General features: G+C 36.9%; 1 protein-coding gene across 4 annotated transcripts in view; it reads left to right on the top strand.

Moving 5' to 3' along the window:
* The first annotated feature begins 63 nt into the window (after positions 1–63).
* The window catches only part of Chd1 (chromodomain-helicase-DNA-binding protein 1), a 78,020-nt gene continuing 57,079 nt past the window's right edge, over positions 64–21,004 (top strand). For 3 of the 4 annotated variants that reach the window (XM_053797489.2, XM_053797486.2, XM_053797485.2), the window contains exons 1-4: positions 64–559; positions 13,348–13,493; positions 16,677–16,911; positions 19,152–19,285. In XM_053797489.2, the coding sequence (XP_053653464.1) occupies positions 551–559; positions 13,348–13,493; positions 16,677–16,911; positions 19,152–19,285 (524 nt within the window). In that variant the 5' untranslated portion in view covers positions 64–550. The remainder of the gene's footprint in view (positions 560–13,347; positions 13,494–16,676; positions 16,912–19,151; positions 19,286–21,004) is intronic. The other variant, XM_053797488.2, reaches the window with a different exon arrangement.

The following is a 21,004-nucleotide window of genomic DNA, read 5'->3' as shown; positions in this document are numbered from 1 at the left end:
GGAGGATAACAATGGTAATAGGTGCTATGGTAGTGAAGGTAGCTTTATAGTTTTTGAACCTGGCTGGTGCTGACGACGTCATCGCGCTGAGCATTGTGGGTGATAGTAGGAACATGGCTGACAGACTTTGCTCTGGTCGACTCTGTCTGGTTCCGTACTAATCTACAAATTTCCCCGTCATCTGACAGGTGGTGGACATACATACCAGACCACCCTTATCTAGAACGCTTCGTAGGTATTTGTGCGTGAAAACAGAAAAATTCAGCGTGTTTTATAATGTGAAAACAGGAAATATCTGAAATTACGACTCTGCCGTCGAGACGAGCGGCCGTAAAATGGCCGACCGTCAGCCATCTTTGACGGCCACGTAACTCAGCGCTTGTAGAGGCCCCGAGCTCCAGCGCTCAGGCTGTGACTAGTTTAACTTAAATTAGTGTTTAGTAGTAAACTATAAAGCAATACTACGTATTTAGCAAGTGTTTATATATAATTTATTGCGAGTTGAGGTGTTTGGTGGGTGGGCCTGGACTCTGACACTCACCGGCTCAAGATGAGGAAGGTGAGTGTGGTTTGTTTACATCAGCTGATGCCTCTGTTGACATTAATCTACCATACCTTACTACCTAACACTTTAAATACCCTTTACTGGGAATTAATACCACATTTAACTTGGTTTAATGCAACACATGCACTTGTATTTTCTTGCATATTTTTAATATTTTTATAGAAATCAATTCTTTGTTTATGCGAGATTTAATTATTAGTGTAGTAGTATTATGATAATCTTTCCTGGTGTTATGCTTCAGTCTGCCTTGTGTGTGTGGATAACTAGGACAGGTGTCACTGCCTGGGAAGTACTACTATAAGCCTTCCTTCTAATTAACCGATTATAAATATAGCACTTATTAAAATTTGTTGTTACACATTGAAAGGCAACTAATATGATAGAAGGGACCATATGGATTGCCCCAGGGAAGATTTTAGTTAGAAATTAACGGGACCCATTTTTGTAAATTTCATTTTAAGTTCAAGGTTGAGGTTGTAAACAAACAGGGATGGAACATTTAATTTCAGAATGTATGGTGAGGCTCCTCAAATGTACATGTTCTGGTATATGCATGTAATCATGTGATTTATACTGTGCTTAATATGTGCTGTTTTTACAAATTGAGGTATTTTTTTGTGGCAAGTACAATTATGCCAAAGAAAGTTGCCACATTTACATACTGTAAGATAATTTGTTGGCCTACAAATTATACATGCCAATGAAGGTCCATATACCTTTCAGTAGGTATATACTTACCTAGCCATGCACTATGTATATATATATTATATACATATATACATGTATATATTATATACATATATATAATATATATATATATATAAATACATATATATACATATAGTATATATATATATTATATATATATATATATATATATATAGTGTATATGTATATAGTGTATATATAGTGTATATATTGTGTATATTGTGTATATATATAGTGTATATATATATTGTATATGTATATATATAGTATAGTGTATATATTGTATATATATATATATATATTATATATATATATATAGTGTATATATTGTATATATATATATATATATATATATATATAGTAGTGTATATATATAGTGTATATATTGTATATATATATATATATAATATAGTGTATATATAGTGTATATATTGTATATATATATATATATATATATAGTGTATATATAGTGTGTATATATTGTATATATAGTGTATATATATTGTATATATAGTGTATATATATTGTATATATAGTGTATATATATTGTATATATAGTGTATATATATTGTATATATAGTGTATATATATTGTATATATAGTGTATATATATTGTATATATAGTGTATATATATTGTATAGTGTATATATATTGTATATATAGTGTATATATATTGTATATATATTGTATATATAGTGTATATATATTGTATATATAGTGTATATATATTGTATATATATTGTATATATAGTGTATATATATTGTATATATAGTGTATATATAGTGTATATATAGTGTATATATAGTGTATATATAGTGTATATATAGTGTATATATATTGTATATATAGTGTATATATAGTGTATATATAGTGTATATATATTGTATATATAGTGTATATATATTGTATATATATTGTATATATAGTGTATATATATTGTATATATAGTGTATATTGTATATATATATAGTGTATATATATAGTAATATATATATATATATAGTGTATATATATTTATATATATAGTGTATATATATTGTATATATATATATAGTGTATATATATTGTATATATATATAGTGTATATATATTGTATATATATATAGTGTATATATATTGTATATATATATAGTGTATATATATTGTATATATATATAGTGTATATATATTGTATATATATATAGTGTATATATATTGTATATATATATAGTGTATATATATTGTATATATATATAGTGTATATATATTGTATATATATATAGTGTATATATATTGTATATAAGTGTATATATATTGTATATATAGTGTGTATATAATAGTGTATATATATTGTATATATATAGTATATATATTTATATATAGTGTATATATATTTATATATAGTGTATATATATTTATATATAGTGTATATATATATATAGTGTATATATATTTATATATAGTGTATATATATTTATATATAGTGTATATATATTGTATATAGTGTACATATTGTATATATATATATATAGTGTATATATATTGCATATATATAGTGTACTTATTGTATATATAGTGTATTGCATGTATATATAGTATATATATAGTACATGGCTGGATAAGTATATACCTATTGAAACTATCTTGATGCTTATTGTTTTTTGTTGATAGTCATGTCTTTGCTTAAGGCATTCATTTAGTCTTGGTTGTGCATTTTATTTGCATGATTGAAAGACCACATCGGTTAAGAGGAAAGTACAGTTTAAGTCTTGTAGCCCTTGTGTTAGTTTCTCAAGGACAGATAATGAAAACCTGCTGTTATCCTTGTTGGTTGGTTATGAATCTAGGAATAATTTATTTGTAAAGTTGCACTATATAGCAAGGCTATATAATTTAATATCCTTTACTTTTGCTATTAACTTTTTTGTCCAGTTCTAGAGGTTCTTTAACTTGTTGGCAATACCAACAATAACTAAAGCTTAATGAGCAAAGCTAGACTAAGCTTTCTGGTGTTGCTCTGGTTTCCCTCTAAATTTAGTTTTATTTCAAATAGGGATGAGTAGTTAAATTGATTGCATTAAGAATATTTCTGTTGCAGTCTTTAGTTCTCATAAATAATTTTGAGTGAATTATATGGTTGTGCAGCGTGTATTTCAAAAGGCTTAGAAGGGTATGGCTTATCTATAAACTGATAAACTATCATTGAAGATGTTTGGTAGCTTTAATGCACTAGGAGGAGTAGGATACTAGTAACTGTTACTGCTATTATTTATTCAAAGGAAAAAAAGTTATTCAATCAATTGTCAAACCAGTGCTTGTCTATAGCCTCTTGATATGTGTACTGCTCAACCATACTATACTTTCCTCAATGTTTGCAGGAACTTTTATGGTGCATGAGCGTGTTAGATAGGAGTGAATGGAGACGAATGATACTTGGGACCTGACGATCTGTTGGAGTGTGAGCAGGGTAATATTTAGTGAAGGGATTCAGGGAAACCGGTTATTTTCATATAGTCGGACTTGAGTCCTGGAAATGGGAAGTACAATGCCTGCACTTTAAAGGTGGGGTTTGGGATATTGGCAGTTTGGAGGGATATGTTGTGTATCTCTATACGTATATGCTTCTAAACTGTTATATTCTGAGCACCTCTGCAAAAGCAGTGATAATGTGTGAGTGTGGTGAAAGTGTTGAATGATGATGAAAGTATTTTCTTTTTGGGGATTTTCTTCTTTTTTTGGGTCACCCTGCCTCGGTGGGAGACGACCGACTTGTTGGAAAAAAAAAAAAAAAAAAAAAAAAAGTAGAACCTGCCTAGCGTGGGACCGTAATTTGTGATTTAGACATGAGCAAAAGTTGGGTATCATTATTGTTGAAACGATGTGCCTACTCAGTAGGCTTCTCCAAATAGAGGCAATAAGTGTAATGGTGAAAGGAAGGTGATGAAATAGTTCCATTACATCACCTTCACTTCACCACTACACCTACTGCCTCTTATTTTACTGAAGGAGCCTGCTGCTTTGTAGATAAAACATTTCTACAGATATCCAACTGTTGCTCGTGTTTTCAGTATTTTATACCATTTTCAACAAGCCAGTAGGTTTGCTGAATGGTTTTGTTCATTGGCACACATATAATCCTGTATATACTCTATAAAAAATTTTCACTGCATTTTTTTTTATTTCATGTATATTTGGGTGGAGTTCTTAGATGAAAAAAAATTAAACTATTTACGTATTTTTATATGATAATCAAACAAAAAAAAAAAAGCACTGGTATTTCCACAATAAGCCACCAGAGACTTGTACTTAAATTTTTAAGAAATTAAAAACTAAAATTTACGCTTTATAGTGATGGTATTGTTGCCTCAACTCTAATGCTGTAATTGGACTTGAGCTTACCCTACCTTGGATTGAACCTGATTACCTCCCATTTCCCAGTTGCTATATATGACCCTTACAGGTTTAGTGCTTCCATGAATAACCAAATTTTCAATTTTGTTCCGGGGAACTGGATTAACCCCATTCCTCAGATTGAACCCAATTGCCTCCCATTTCCCAGCATTTGTATAGCCCTTATTGGTTGAGAATGATGGTTGGAAAGTTTGAGAAAAATTAAATCCCTGAGGTTAGTTAGCTTAAACAGTTGCTGACCATAATGTACATGTATTTGAAGCTGGAATATAACTACAGCATTATCTAGTTTTGGCCGAGGTCTAATGTTGTACCAAACCTTTATTTTCTAGATCTGCTGTTAAAAAGTTGATGAAGGCTGAAATATTTGGGTTGAAAAAGTGTTCTGCTTACACAGATATTCCATTGTAAAATAACAGAAAAATGTAGGCTAGAATGATACATGCCAAAGCCTTATGAATATAAAAAATACTTTTTCAGTTAAGAAATGGCCACTTATAAAAGGGGTTAAAGTACTTAAATCATGCATGCCCAGAGTTGTAGTGCAGTATGTGCTTCAGTAATACTACGTGCCAGTTTCAGTTCAGTATACAGCATATGTATATACTTTAAAATATACAGTATACTCCTAAATCTTAATGCTCCGTGTATTGTTTGATTGGGTATATTTTCAGTACCTTTCTTTCCTTTGTACATTTTAAATAAGCGTGTCCTGATAAGATAACCTCGTAGATTTCTGTAAAACTGGACTACGTATTTGTAAATGAAGATAAGAATTGCAATCAAAGGAAATACTAGTGACCCATTGCAGTATAATCATGGGGGATGTTGAACTTCCTTGTATGAATCAGCTGGGTAATCATATTTTACAGTTTTTATTAAAGGGGGATTTGTGTAATAAGTGAAGGGGTCTTCAAGGAACCGAAGTTACATTCCAGTTTCTCAGACAAAATATGATTGCTGCTTATTTCTTGAGTGCAGATAACTATGGGCATAGTGCTTCCCTGTTTAGCTACAGTATTGTATCATGCTTTTCCCAAGACAGCCCTAAGGGGATGTACCATGATGCTGGTAAAGGGCTCTTGGTCCAAGGAACTGGAGCTGCTGTCCTGTTTTATGAATAAAACTAAGGCACTGTATGACCCCTGTGGGCTTAGTGCTCCCATAAAATAAAATACTTTGGAAATCTTTCTAATAAGTGGCATTTCCATGCACTAGGTGGAGATGAATTTATCCATTTTTTTTTTCTAAAACTGGTTACTTTCAGATAAGAATTGATTAGGTGACTACTAGAAAACTAAAAGTTTTTTTGCCTGCATGGGGAAGGTTCACATGTTTGTAAAAGAATTTGACCTATAATTCAAGACTTTATTCATATAATTCTGGAAAGCTGATTTTAGTTTTCTTAAAACCAAAATGCTGTATAGCCCTTGTGGTTTAGCGCTTCTTTTTGATTATAATAATTAAAACCAAAACTTGTATTGCTAGAAAATATTGAGCATCATTCCAGTGCCAGTTTGTAGAGCATTACCTGGCTGTTAAAAATGTGGAACAATAGTTACTGTGCAAGACAGTATATTGACACCTTTCAAGGGAAGGTGCTTTGATGCCAGATCCCTTCATCCATAGGATGAGTGCTTTCCTTATATCAGATCACCCATTCCCCAAAGGGGGTTACAATCCCTGTGTAGAAATGAAATGCAGAAATACTATTGTCAACAAAGGGATGTATAGTGTACAAGATATAAAGAAATTTTAATGCAAAAGGGAGAAAAAAGTTAACCACCATACTAGCAGTAATCGTGCAGTGTAACAATGAAAACATGAATTAGAGGTTGATAAACTTTTTATTTTACCCTCGAGGGATGTTCTTGATCCAAGGCATTAGACTTGCTCTCCCTCTTTCTTCCCTCAGCCCTTCAACCTCAATCTCTTGCTACCCTCTACCCCTGCACTATCCACAAACTTAGCGCTTCTTTTTGATAATAATGCACTATCCACTGCCCCGCTGTTCTCCGTAACCTACTAATTATCCCTCCCTTTTGCCACCTGATACCCTCGCTTCCTTCCTGCCCTGCAGTGCTGTATAGCCCTTGTGGTTTAGCGCTTCTTTTTGATTATAATAATCTCCCTCTTTCTAAGATTAAGCCTGATTGCCTCATTTTCAGGTGCTGTATGACCCCAATGGGCTAAATGCTCCCCCACCCTCTCTAAATACTGTAAGAGTATTACAGGTGTTGAAAGTTGCTAGATGGCCGAGATGATGTGTGAACTATGACACTAAGCAAAAATATTACTTTGGCTGTATTTACATTAAAAAAGGAAATGAAGCTGCATGGTGTTCTTGATGCTGTACCAGTGAAGGTTACAAGGCTAAGAAAAATAAGATTTTAACGACCTGACAACATTTTAGATTGGACAGAAACTGTAAATTGTCTATTAAAACAGTAGCAGCCTGGATCATCAGGCCCTGCTACACCATGAGGCCAGGTCACAGACTGGGCCTCAGGGGCATTGACCCCCAAAACCTTCTCCAGTATGTGTCCTCTGGTAATTGAATAGGTGTCCATAATCCATGGAATGGGACTTGTCCTTCCCTTCCCTGGATTGAACCTGTGTAACCCCAATGGAAATGTCACTTTTTGGGTTACCCTACATAATTTGCACATCTGTAAGACTAAGTATGATAATTGTACTTTGGTGTACCTGTACCTAAATAAAAAAAAAAACTTTTATAAAAATACAAAATTTCCAAAGGGAATGAATTAAAATATTTACTACTGTATGACCCATTGTGGTTGAAAAATTTAGTTTATATTTTTTAAATGTTCGTTTGGATGAGTTTGCAGTTTCGATACAATTAGTAGTACATGTACGTTTAAAAAAAAAAACGTGCAGAGCACTTAAGGCAAACTAGTTGAAAGTTTCAGATTACTTAATTGTGGTTCTAGCATTAAAGCATAGGCATTGTGACAGTACAGCAAGAGTATTTTGTTTATTACTAGGTTGGTTGAGATTAAAATACTATTAGGCATTAAGAATGTGCTAGCTGTTGGAAGCAGTTTAAAGTGGGTATGCAGAGAGATTCCAACTAATGTATTGGACAATTACAGATAACTTTGATTTGCATGTTAGAGCTACTTTTAGGCACAGGTACATGTAAATACAATTTCTGGACAGTGTAAATTACCCAGAATACCCCCCCCCCCCCCCCCAAAAAAAAAAAAAAAAAGTCGAGCGATTTGTTTCTATTGGGGTCCTCGTACTAACTTATTATTTTTTATTATCACACTGGCCGATTCCCACCAAGGCAGGGTGGCCCGAAAAAGAAAAACTTTCACCATCATTCACTCCATCACTGTCTTGCCAGAAGGGTGCTTTACACTACAGTTTTTAAACTGCAACATTAACACCCCTCCTTCAGAGTGCTGGCACTGTATTTCCCATCTCCAGGACTCAGGTCCGGCCTGCCGATTTCCTTGAACCCCTTCATAAATGTTACTTTGCTCACACTCCAACAGCACGTCAAGTATTAAAAACCATTTGTCTCCATTCACTCCTATCAGACACGCTCACACATGCCTGCTGGAAGTCCAAGCTCCTCGCACACAAAACCTCCTTTACCCCCTCCCTCCAACCTTTCCTAGGCCGACCCCTACCCCGCCTTCCTTCCACTACAGACTGATACACACTTGAAGTCACTCTGTTTCGCTCCATTCTCTCTACATGTCCGAACCACCTCAACAACCCTTCCTCAGCCCTCTGGACAACAGTTTTGGTAATCCCGCACCTCCTCCTAACTTCCAAACTACGAATTCTCTGCATTATATTCACACCACACATTGCCCTCAGACATGACATCTCCACTGCCTCCAGCCTTCTCCTCGCTGCAACATTCATCACCCATGCTTCACACCCATATAAGAGCGTTGGTAAAACTATACTCTCATACATTCCCCTCTTTGCCTCCAAGGACAAAGTTCTTCGTCTCCACAGACTCCTAAGTGCACCACTCACCCTTTTCCCCTCATCAATTCTATGATTCACCTCGTCTTTCATAGACCCATCTGCTGACACGTCCACGCCCAAATATCTGAAGACATTCACCTCCTCCATACTCTCTCCCTCCAATCTGATATCCAATCTTTCATCAAATAGCCAGGTAACTCATCTCGTCTGTTTGAAAATAATTTACAACGAAAGGAGATATGTGTACTAAGATTAAAGTAAACTTCAGTTAACATTAAAAGAGGATAAGCTTACAGTAACAGGTGCACAGATGATAGCTGTACAAGAAATCCCACTTTGCTAGTGTCTGATCAAGCATATTAAACCTTGAACATGCCCTACCTTGCAGTGCTGTATGACCCTTGTGGGTTTAACACTTAGTTATAATAATACAAGAACTCGGTTAGTGATACCAATAATGAATGGCCATTTGCACTCCCATTTATGATTTTTCTCTTGGGGTGTACAAATGATGTAGATACACATACTGGCACAAAAGTAGGCCACTAATTATTCAGTGTATTTTGAACAACTTCTTATGCAAGACTTCTTGTGTAGTTAACTACACTAAGTACAAAAAGGAAAGTAAGCTAGTGATAAATGGTCAATTACATACTATTTACACTGGTTCAGTGATCATTGGAGCAGTTTAAATATGTAATAACCAATTTTAACCCTTTCACTGTCCAGACAACTGAAAATAATAATGCTCTGTCCACCATTATTAATTAAAAAAAAAATTAGGTAATTATACCAAAGGTATGAAATTTGGTGGAAAACTTACATAATTGCAGCTGCATGACCCTCGTTGGTTTAGTGCTTTCTTTACAGAATTGCACTGGTGCAAAGTTAGCGTTCTGAGTGCAGTTTACATATCTGTGATTTCTCCCTCTTCAGTCCTATATTAAGGGAATTCCATTGCTCTATTTACCAAATTCTCAACTGTGTTGCTAGTATGCCTTTCTGTTCTATCAATTAACCCTTAAACGGTCCAAACGTATATATACGTTCACTCGCGTAGTGCCCCAAATTTTTTGAGGAAAAAAAAATCTTTTCTTTTAAAAGAAAAAAAGAGCATATGGTACCCAGGCATCCCCAATTATTTTAATATGGCGCACAGTGAGTGCGCACACCCATTCTCTCATGTCTAGGTGACTCAGGCTTATTGTGGCAATGTTGAATGAATGACAAAGAAAACGTATAGTATATACATTTGGGGCGCTACGCGCGTGAACGTATATATACGTTTGGACCGTTTAAGGGTTAAGCACAAAATTTATGACGCTCGGCTTATCTTAGTGAGTTTATAATAATTATCTTAGTGAGCTGTTTTCAAAGCATAGGTCTACATGAGGGACCCTAGCATCAATAACATACATCTATGCGAAGGACCCTGGCATCAGTAACATAGATCTTTGTGAGGGACCCTGGCATCAATAACGTAGATCTACATGAGGGACCCTGGCATCTATAACTGATCTACTTGAGGGACTCTGGCATCAATAATGTACGTAATTATTTGAGGGACCTTAGCATCAATAACAGATTACGTGAGGGGCCCTGGCATCAATAACATAAATCTATGCGAGGGCCGGTTCTGACGGTTTGAGTCTGTTCTTTACTGGCATGCGCCAAAGCTCTCCAATCTACGACTGCTTCTCGCTCTCTTTTTCTTCATCACTTCCGGTTGCATGCTCATGCCATTGCTGTTTATACAGATGGTTCTAAATCTTCTGATGGTGTTGGGTTTGTGGCGGTGTTTCCTGACGGTGTTGTCCGAGGTCATTTGTTAGGCTCGGCTAGTATTTTTACAGCCGAGTTGTATGCCATCCTCATAGCACTTCTCCATATTACATACGTATATGTCTCCTTCGACGTTTGTGATCATTTCAGATTCCCTCAGTGCTTTACAAGCCATTAACCCTTAAATGGTCCAAACGTATATAGTATACGTTTTTTCAACATCTGAAAGTATGTAAAAAATTGTAGATCTTTTTTGTTTTACATTTGAAAACGTGTAAACACACTTTTATCTACATTTTTTTTTGTTATATATGAAAATATGTAAAAAAAAGTAATCTACTTTTGTAGCACTACGAATTTGAACGTCGATCTATTTGGACCATTTAAGGGTTAAGCAATCTGATTCCCCTCATCCATTGGTCCTTCGTATTCAACTATGGTTGCGCCATGTGGCTAGCAAAAACAAAGCTTTTGTTTTCTGTTGGGTCCCTGAACACATTGTGCAGGGCAATGAACAGGTGGATGATGCTCTGCGGTCAGCGGTGCATGGTCTTCCGGTTTCCTATAGAGGTATTCTGTTCAGGGATTATTTTAGTCATGTCTGCTCGTCTTCGCAGCTGTTGGCAACAACAGTGGTCGGACATGCACCATAACAAATCCTCATTGGCCGTACTCGCCTTACCCATGGGCTTCTCATGGAACGACACCCTCTTCTCTGTGAGGTTTGTCGGGTCCCTATTTCGGTTCTTCATTTTCTTGTAGATTGCCCGGTTTACCAGCGAGCTCGCAGGATTTACCTCCAACAACTCCGCCGCCCTACCACTCTTACCCTGTCTTCCCTTCTTGCAGATGGCTCTGCCTTTGATTCACAATCACTTTTTTACCTTTTTTCAGCAGTTGCTTTACTGTACGAACATTGACACACAGCCCTTAGTGTCCCCTCACCTCTGATCCCCTCTCCACCTAGTTGTTTATAGTCCCAGCACTGTTTTCTGCCCCACAGTGCTGCATGACCCTTGTTGGTTTAACGCTTTCTTTGATTATAATAATAATATGTGAAGGCCACTGAGAGTTTTAAATATGTAATAACCAGTTTTATGGAGTGATTGAATGGAGATGGTGAAAATACAATGTTACTTAAATTACTACAATACAAATATAATGGGACGATATATGTTACCAATTATATATGAGGGTTCAAGGAAGGCTAGAGAAGAACAGACGGAAATGAATGAAAATAGGTTTTGTTTGATATAGCGTATTGCTGTCTATTACATTAAGGAGAAGAGGTCTTTTTTTTTATCTAGAGAACTTAAACTAGATAAATTAAACACGTGCAACATTTGGGTATCTTTATTGAGGAAATGTTTTGCCACATTGTGGCTTCATCAGTCCTGTACAAAGAATGTTGAAGATCAGAAGAAGTTTGATGTAATCAGTCCCTCAGCCTGGAGTTGATGTAATCAGTCCCTCAGCCTGGAGTTGATGTAATCAGTCCCTCAGCCTGGAGTTGATGTAATCAGTCCCTCAGCCTGGAGTTGATGTAATCAGCCCATCAGTCTTGAAAAGAATCATTGTTTTCTTTTCAAGAATGATGAAATGAACACATTGACTCTAGGCTGAGGGAGTGATTACCTCAAACTACTACTGATCTTCATCATTCTTCTTTGTGTAGGACTGACGAAGTCACCTTGAGGCGAAATGTTTTCTCAATAAAGATACCTAAGTGTTGCACGTATCTAATTTATCAACTTGTTGGTTCTCGGAACCATCTTTCTTTTGTATAAATTATTAAATGTAAAGAAGTAAGTCTATTCATGTACAGGTACACACAAATACAGTTACATCAATTATCATACATAGCAGCATATATGTAGATTACTTGGGATAACCCAAAAACTTTATAAAGGCATTTCTTTTTTGAGTCGCCTTGCCTCAATGGAAGATGGCCAGTGGGTCGAAAAGAAAAAAATTAGATCTACAATATAAAAAAAAATGTTATCTATGGAGGCAAAGAAGGGAATGTATGAAAGTACGTATACAGTAGTGGTACCAACACACTAATATAAGTGTGAAGCATGGGTTGTAAATGCTGCAGCGAGGAGACGGTTGAAGGCAGTGGAGATGTCCTAAGGGCAGTGTGTGGTGTAAATACTATGCAGAAAATTCGGAGTGTGGAAATTAGGAGGTGTGGAGTTAATAAAAGTATTAGTCAGAGGGCTGAAGAGGGGTTGTTGAGGTGGTTTGGTCATTTAGAGAGAATGGATCAAAGTACAGTGACATGGAGAGTACATAAATCTGTAGGGGAAGGAAGGCGGGGTAGGGGTCGTCCTCGAAAAGGTTGGAGGGAGGGGGTAAAGGAGGTTTTGTGGGTGAGGGGCTTGGACTTCCAGCAAGCGTGTGTGAGCGTGTTAGATAGAAGTGAATGGAGACGAATGGTATTTGGGACCTGACGAGTTGTTGGAATGTGAGCAGGGTAATATTTAGTGAAGGAATTCAGGGAAACCAGTTATTTTTATATAGCCGGACTTGAGTCCTGGAAATGGGAAGTACATTGCCTGCACTTTAAAGGAGGGGTTTGGGGTATTGGCAGTTTGGAGGGATATGTTGTGTATCTTTATATGTATATACATGTACTTCTAAACTGTTGTATTCTGAGCACCTCTGCAAAAAGAGTGATTATATGTGAGTTAGGTGAAAGCGTTGAATGACGATGAAAGTATTTTCTTTTTGGGGATTTTCTTTCTTTTTGGGTCACCCTGCCTCAGTGGGAGACAGCTGACTTGTTAAAAAAAATTATAAATATTAAGATACAATATACGTACTGTACCGAGATATAGTACTGGATGAGAGTTGGCAGAGAATGTAGCTAGGAAGCATTTAGTGTCGAGCTCTTGTATGGAGTGTATAATTTTGTAATTAATTTTTCAGCATATAGAAGACAGTGGCTCAGACAGTGACGAGGATCAGTCTGGGTCAGGTAGTGGGTTTGATAATGACAACGACTCAGACAACAATGAAAAGGAAAGCAAGTCTGGTGGTGGAAGTGACTCGGACTCTGGATCTGGCAGTGGAAGGTAATCAGCAATGATTTTTCACTCTGCTACCACCATGTTGTTATTCCTCAGATAATTTCATAAACTACATTGCTAAAATTAAGTACAGTCATACCCCACCATGTGTCATTAATTGGTTCCAAGAGCCGTGATGTAAACTGGACATAATGCCTTAAAATGACAATAAATATAAATAATTCACAAAAGAATATAATTATTGCTAAACCTTAAATAAAACTAGAAATCACATTTTAGTCATATTTTTTAAAGAATAATGAACACAAAAAAAAATCATGATGCAGGTGATGTTGCTGAGTGAAATAAAAACGGACATAATGAAATTCGCTGAACTGAAATTTACTCTAGAAAAGTGGCGTAAAGGTGAATTTGGCATAGGCCAAAATGATGTGAAGTGGAGTATGACTGTACAGTGCTGTGCATTATTGAAACTTAAGCCTTTGAACAAACCATTATGGGTAGAAGTCTACCATTTGTTTTTCCAACAAACTTATATGTGTACAGGGTATTTTACTCGGGGCCACCTAATTATAGAAGGCCCCAAGTTAGTTTACTACAGACATAAAATACAAATGTGATGGTTTCAACTACGGGAGCACCAACTCGGGGTCTCCTATGAGTGAAGCACCCTGTATAATCAGGTGCTGTATATACAATATGAATACAAGTCAATGAAATAAGTGTTACTCTACATTAACTCTATATTGGTTGTAGAGCTTGGGGTTATAGTATGTGGAAACCTACAGTAGTTCTTTACAGTAATAATATACTTAGTAGATGAGGATTTTGCAGTAGTGTAATAAACGCACAAGTTATGTAATTTTCTTAGTATTATATACACTATATGTATTACAGAATAAGATATATAGTATGAAGGAATAAATGAAAAGTAAATGTTATATTTCATATTGCTTGTCAAAATAGAGATGTCTAGTAATACATATCAGTCAGGACTTTGTCTCTAATACAGCAGTGTGTGTACTGTAGTTCCCTGCAAAAGAAGATTACCTTACTGTGGCAAAGTAACTGATCCAAGGAATTGAACTTCTGCCCTTCCTTGGATTGAATCACAATATCCTTAAACCCTCCCTCTTTTTTTTTTGTCTCAATGGGGAAAATATTTTCCCTTTGTAAAATCCAGCTCCAAGACAGAAGGATTCACTATCGGTCTTGGTCTAACATAGCGTCAATTGGTGGTGCTGTGGTGGTTGGGCCACTCCTTAATAGAAATTAGATCATCTTAGAGCTAGTCAGGTGACCCTCTGGTCAGACATCAGGTGGACCTCTGGTGGCAAAAGTACTCATGAAGGTAAATTACCTGTGGATCGAAGAGTGGTACTTAAGGTCAGCATAAATCCTGGCATTATTGTCAGTTTGTACAGTTAATGCTCCTATATAAACAGTTTTCTGCAAAACCTTGCTCAATTCGTTTTAGAGGTGCCATTGTGGAGTTGTGCACTAGGTAGGGTAAGAACAGTACTGCCTGTTGCAGGATGGATGGGGATGTTGCAATTGTGGAAGTGTGAAGTACGGAGAGTGTTTGTGTGCTATCAAGGATGAATAAGGGTGATGCTGTTTGAAAGCATGTAGCACATGCCTGTACTCCAAAGGATGGATGGGGATGTGGCAGTTCTGGAGGTTGGAAGTATAGTGTATGTAATCTGAAGGATGGGTGGGGATGTGGTTCTGGAGGTAGGAAGTATAATACAGTTTTTGTGCACTGAAGGATGGGTCACTTGAAGGATTATGAATGTGTTTAAGTCATCGTGCCTAGGTCAGATGATACCCTATAAAAAAATCAGATGATACCTGTAAATTACTAATTACATTATTAATTTGTTTGGACATTACAAGGAGGTGTGGGATTATCCAGATGGCTGAGGAGGGATTACTGAGATAGTTTGAACATGTAGAGAGGATGGAACAAAATAGAATGACTTCGAGAGTGTATAAACCTTTTAGTGGAGGGAAGGCGAGGTAAGGGTCGGCCTAGGAAAGGTTGAAGGGAGGAGGTAAAGGAGGTTTTGTGTGCAAGGGGCTTGGACTTCCAGCAAGCATGTGTGAGAGTGTTAGATAGGAACAAATGGAGACAAATGGTTTTTAGGACTTGACGTGCTGTTGGAGTGTAAGCAAGGTAACATTTATGAAGGGATTCACTAAAACTGGCAGGCCAGACTTGATTGCTGGAGATGGGAAGTACAGTGCTGGCACTGAAGAAGGGGTGTTAATGTTGCAGTTTTATAACTGGAGTGTAAACATGCCTCTGGCAAGAGAGTGATGGAGTGAATGATGATGAGAGTTTTTCTTTTTCGGGCCACCTTGCCTTGGTGGGAAATGGCTAATGTGTCAATAAAAAAAAATTACAATAATTATCAAAATTTAGTTTATTGTAATTATTTTGGGCTTTTTTGATGCACAGCATTTCATTTGAATATACACCTACCATCCGACTTACGACCTGCTCGACTTACGACCACTCGACTTACGACCGTGTTTTTTATACAAAATTTCTGGGAAATAAACAACTATTTGTGTTGTACACAGTGTTTATCCTAAACCTTACAGTATAAAATACAGTACTAACAGCATAAAAAGTAAAGTAAAACATGAAATACCAAAATAAAACAATAAAATAAAGTCATTACAAAAATGTTTTGTTGATATTCATTAGTAAAGTTCGACTTACGACCATTTCGACTTATGACCGGTTTCTCGGAACCGAATTTGGTTGTAAGTCGGATGGTAGGTGTATAACCGTATAAAGTGAATGGTTTTGCATGTGCCATGGCTGATGGTTAGTTATGGTTACTTGAATAATTCTGAAACACATTAAAAGGGTGTTAATGTTGAAGAATTAAACATATGCAACATCTGGGTATGTTTATTTGTAGATGGTTTGCCATCCAGTGGCTTTATCAGTACAATACAAAGACATAATGTGAAGAAAATAGAACTACAGCATGTACAAAAGATAAGGTAATCAGTCCCCTCATCTTTTGTATGTTGTAGTACTTTCTTCATATTATGTCCTTGTATTGATAAATCTACTGGATGGTGAAACATCTACGAATAAAGATACCCAGATGTTGCACGTGTGTCTAATTCTTCAGCTTGTCGGTATTATATACTATTCATGAATAAGGATGCTAATGCTTAGAGGTAATTCACCATATGTATTGTTTCTAGTGGTTCCGGATCAGGAAGTTCATCCGACTCATCAGATAACAACAACTCTGATTCAGATTCTGACAATAAACAGTCTGGGTCAGATGATGATGATGATGATGAGGATAAAGATGAAAATGATGATGATGATCAGGATGAAGATCAAGATGATGATGATCATGATAGGTCAGGAAGCTCATCCAATAGTAGCAGACGAGGAGGTTCAAGGAAAGGAGGCAAGCAGGAATTAAAGTCGGTTAGTCTCTAAGCTTTTGTTATCCTCTCTCTTTTTTATTGCAGTCTTTTAAAATAAAATCTACAGTTTTTCTTCTGAATTTTTCAGTTTATATTAGGCAGCAATTGAGATAACTCCCATTTGAATACAGATTCATTGTTTAAGGACACCTTTCATAACAAATAAGCACTAACATTTCTAGTTTTGGAGTGGTTGGTGCAATTATTTAATAAATGTATGGAAGAGGGTAAGGTACCTAGGGATTGGCAGAGAGCATGCATAGTTCCTTTGTATAAAGGCAAAGGGGATAAAAGAGAGTGCAAAAATTATAGGGGGATAAGTCTGTTGAGTATACCTGGTAAAGTTTATGGTAGAGTTATTATTGAAAGAATTAAGAGTAAGACGGAGAATAGGATAGCAGATGAACAAGGAGGCTTTAGGAAAGGTAGGGGGTGTGTGGACCAGGTGTTTACAGTGAAACATGTAAGTGAACAGTATTTAGATAAGGCTAAAGAGGTCTTTGTGGCATTTATGGATTTGGAAAAGGCGTATGACAGGGTGGATAGGGGGCAATGTGGCAGATGTTGCAGGTGTATGGTGTAGGAGGTAGGTTACTGAAAGCAGTGAAGAGTTTTTACGAGGATAGTGAGGCTCAAGTTAGAGTATGTAGGAAAGAGGGAAATTATTTCCCAGTAAAAGTAGGCCTTAGACAAGGATGTGTGATGTCACCGTGGTTGTTTAATATATTTATAGATGGGGTTGTAAGAGAAGTGAATGCGAGGGCCTTGGCAAGAGGCGTGGAGTTAAAAGATAAAGAATCACACACAAAGTGGGAGTTGTCACAGTTGCTCTTTGCTGATGACACTGTGCTCTTGGGAGATTCTGAAGAGAAGTTGCAGAGATTGGTGGATGAATTTGGTAGGGTGTGCAAAAGAAGAAAATTAAAGGTGAATACAGGAAAGAGTAAGGTTATGAGGATAACAAAAAGATTAGGTGATGAAAGATTGGATATCAGATTGGAGGGAGAGAGTATGGAGGAGGTGAATGTATTCAGATATTTGGGAGTGGACGTGTCAGCGGATGGGTCTATGAAAGATGAAGTGAATCATAGAATTGATGAGGGGAAAAGGGTGAGTGGTGCACTTAGGAGTCTGTGGAGACAAAGAACTTTGTCCTTGGAGGCAAAGAGGGGAATGTATGAGAGTATAGTTTTACCAACGCTCTTATATGGGTGTGAAGCATGGGTGATGAATGTTGCAGCGAGGAGAAGGCTGGAGGCAGTGGAGATGTCATGTCTGAGGGCAATGTGTGGTGTGAATATTATGCAGAGAATTCGTAGTTTGGAAGTTAGGAGGAGGTGCGGGATTACCAAAACTGTTGTCCAGAGGGCTGAGGAAGGGTTGTTGAGGTGGTTCGGACATGTAGAGAGAATGGAGCGAAACAGAATGACTTCAAGAGTGTATCAGTCTGTAGTGGAAGGAAGGCGGGGTAGGGGTCGGCCTAGGAAAGGTTGGAGGGAGGGGGTAAAGGAGGTTTTGTGTGCGAGGGGCTTGGACTTCCAGCAGGCATGCGTGAGCATGTTTGATAGGAGTGAATGGAGACAAATGGTTTTTAATACTTGACGTGCTGTTGGAGTGTGAGCAAAGTAACATTTATGAAGGGGTTCAGGGAAACCGGCAGGCTGGACTTGAGTCCTGGAGATGGGAAGTACAGTGCCTGCACTCTGAAGGAGGGGTGTTAATGTTGCAGTTTAAAAACTGTAGTGTAAAGCACCCTTCTGGCAAGACAGTGATGGAGTGAATGATGGTGAAAGTTTTTCTTTTTCGGGCCACCCTGCCTTGGTGGGAATCGGCCAGTGTGATAATAAAAAAAAAAAAAAATTTCTTACACTCATGTATCAACATTTTAAGGTAGTCATTCATTACCTTGTCGACTAATAAAACTTAACCTTGGAGTATCAGGGTGTTGAGTTATCTTAAATATACATACATATTTCATTCTGGTCTCATTTCGATAAATACTAATTGAGAGTTTTTTTAAAATTAAAATACATTTGTGCTTTTGTTCAAAAAATTGTGGAAATGATGCTGAATTTTAAACAAAATTTTCCAAATTTGAAAGAATTCCAAATAAAGAATATTGCTGTATTGGTTTCTGTCTCTTATAATTAATACTGTACTGTACAAGAAAAAGATATTAAAATCTTTTATAAATATTTTGTGCTATTCCAAATTGAATTGGTGAGATAACTGTAAGAGAAGAGTACTTCACAGTGCTGGGAGGAGAATCCCGATATCTACGGGATACGCCGCTCGGCGAGAGAGCGTAAGGAACCTGATCGTATGAAAGTGGAACCTCAAGAAGCTGCCTCCAAAAAAGTCAGAAGAAGAAAGAGGTTAGTAAGTTAGTGTTAGAGAAACATTAAATGTTGATTACTTCTTTTCTGTTTGTTTAATTTTCCTTGCATAAAATTGTGATCTAAAGAACAAAAAGCATAATATCATGACTGGAACAATACACAAATAACCCATTGTCATAAGTTTCCTTTTCTTATGTGCGGGTTATTTGTGAATTGTAATTTAATATGGTGAGTGTCATCTAAGCTTTTTTATTAATATCATGTGGATAATTAATTTACTCTTAACATAGTTATGAATAAACAGAAGGGTGGACGAGGGACTCGAAATACGCTCCATAAATTGACAGTATGACGCTCTACCGTTTAGACTGTCAGTTTATGGATCGCAGTTTGAGTCCCTCGCCCAGCCTTCTGTATACAGTAGGGCCCCACTTATACAGCAGGTTAGGTTCCAGGTTACTGCCATAAAGTGGAACTTTTTTTTCTCTCTCTTTCTCTCTCTCTCTCTCCCTCCCTCCCCCTCCCACTTATAAATGCTAGTTAACATGTTTACAATAATGTATATTAAGTTAGCAATAGAACTAGGCATTAAAAAACAATAAAAAGTAAAATACACATATAGTACACTTATTACTTACCTTAAAACATCTGTAGTCTTAATGTAGGGCGAGATGAGTAGTATTTATTTTAAGAAATCAGGTGTGGTAGAAAGCCAGGCAACCCCTACCCCACCCCACCCCACCCACAAGTAATATACTACGACATGTAAAGCATCCCAGAGCGATAAAATGCATATACAGTTCACTCATTACTTACTTTAAAATATTTGTAGTCTTAATGTAGGGTGAGATGAGTTGTACACATGTATTGTAAAAAATCAGGTGTGGTTGGTATGGTAGCCAGCCAGGCCACCCCCACCCCACCCCACCAGTGGTGGGGGAGGGGTGGTGAGATGCGGAGTTATGTAAACAGACGAAAGCATCTGGTTTTGGTTCATACACGTCTGTATTATAAAATAATACAAACACTTTACATTGTGTACAAGTTGTCTCCATCCTGGTATAGTGGAATTAATGAAGAGCAGCACTCTCATTCTCATGTAACACCATTTTTAAAAGAAATGACAATGAGTGCAGGCAGACAAAAGGAATAATTTTCTACAGTTATTTTTTTTTTTTTTTATTATCACACTGGCCGATTCCCACCAAGGCAGGGTGGCCCGAAAAAGAAAAACTTTCACCATCATTCACTCCATCACTGTCTTGCCAGAAGGGTGCTTTACACTACAGTTTTTAAACTGCAACATTAACACCCCTCCTTCAGAGTGCAGGCACTACTTCCCATCTCCAGGACTCAAGTCCAGCCTGCCGGTTTCCCTGAACCCCTTCATAAATGTTACTTTGCTCACACTCCAACAGCATGTCAAGTATTAAAAACCATTTGTCTCCATTCACTCCTATCAAACATGCTCATGCATGCCTGCTGGAAGTCCAAGCCCCTCACACACAAAACCTAATTTACCCCCTCCCTCCAACCTTTCCTAGGCCGACCCCTACCCCACCTTCCTTCCACTACAGACTGATACACTCTTGAAGTCATTCTGTTTCGCTCCATTCTCTCTACATGTCCGAACCACCTCAACAACCCTTCCTCAGCCCTCTGGACAACAGTTTTGGTAATCCTGCACCTCCTCCTAACTTCCAAACTACGAATTCTCTGCATTATATTCACACCACACATTGCACTCAGACATGA

The sequence above is a fragment of the Cherax quadricarinatus genome, chromosome 86, assembly GCF_038502225.1.
Source record: "Cherax quadricarinatus isolate ZL_2023a chromosome 86, ASM3850222v1, whole genome shotgun sequence".
NCBI classification, from domain to species: Eukaryota; Metazoa; Arthropoda; class Malacostraca; order Decapoda; family Parastacidae; genus Cherax; species Cherax quadricarinatus.
This window is presented reverse-complemented; position numbering and strand designations above follow the sequence as displayed.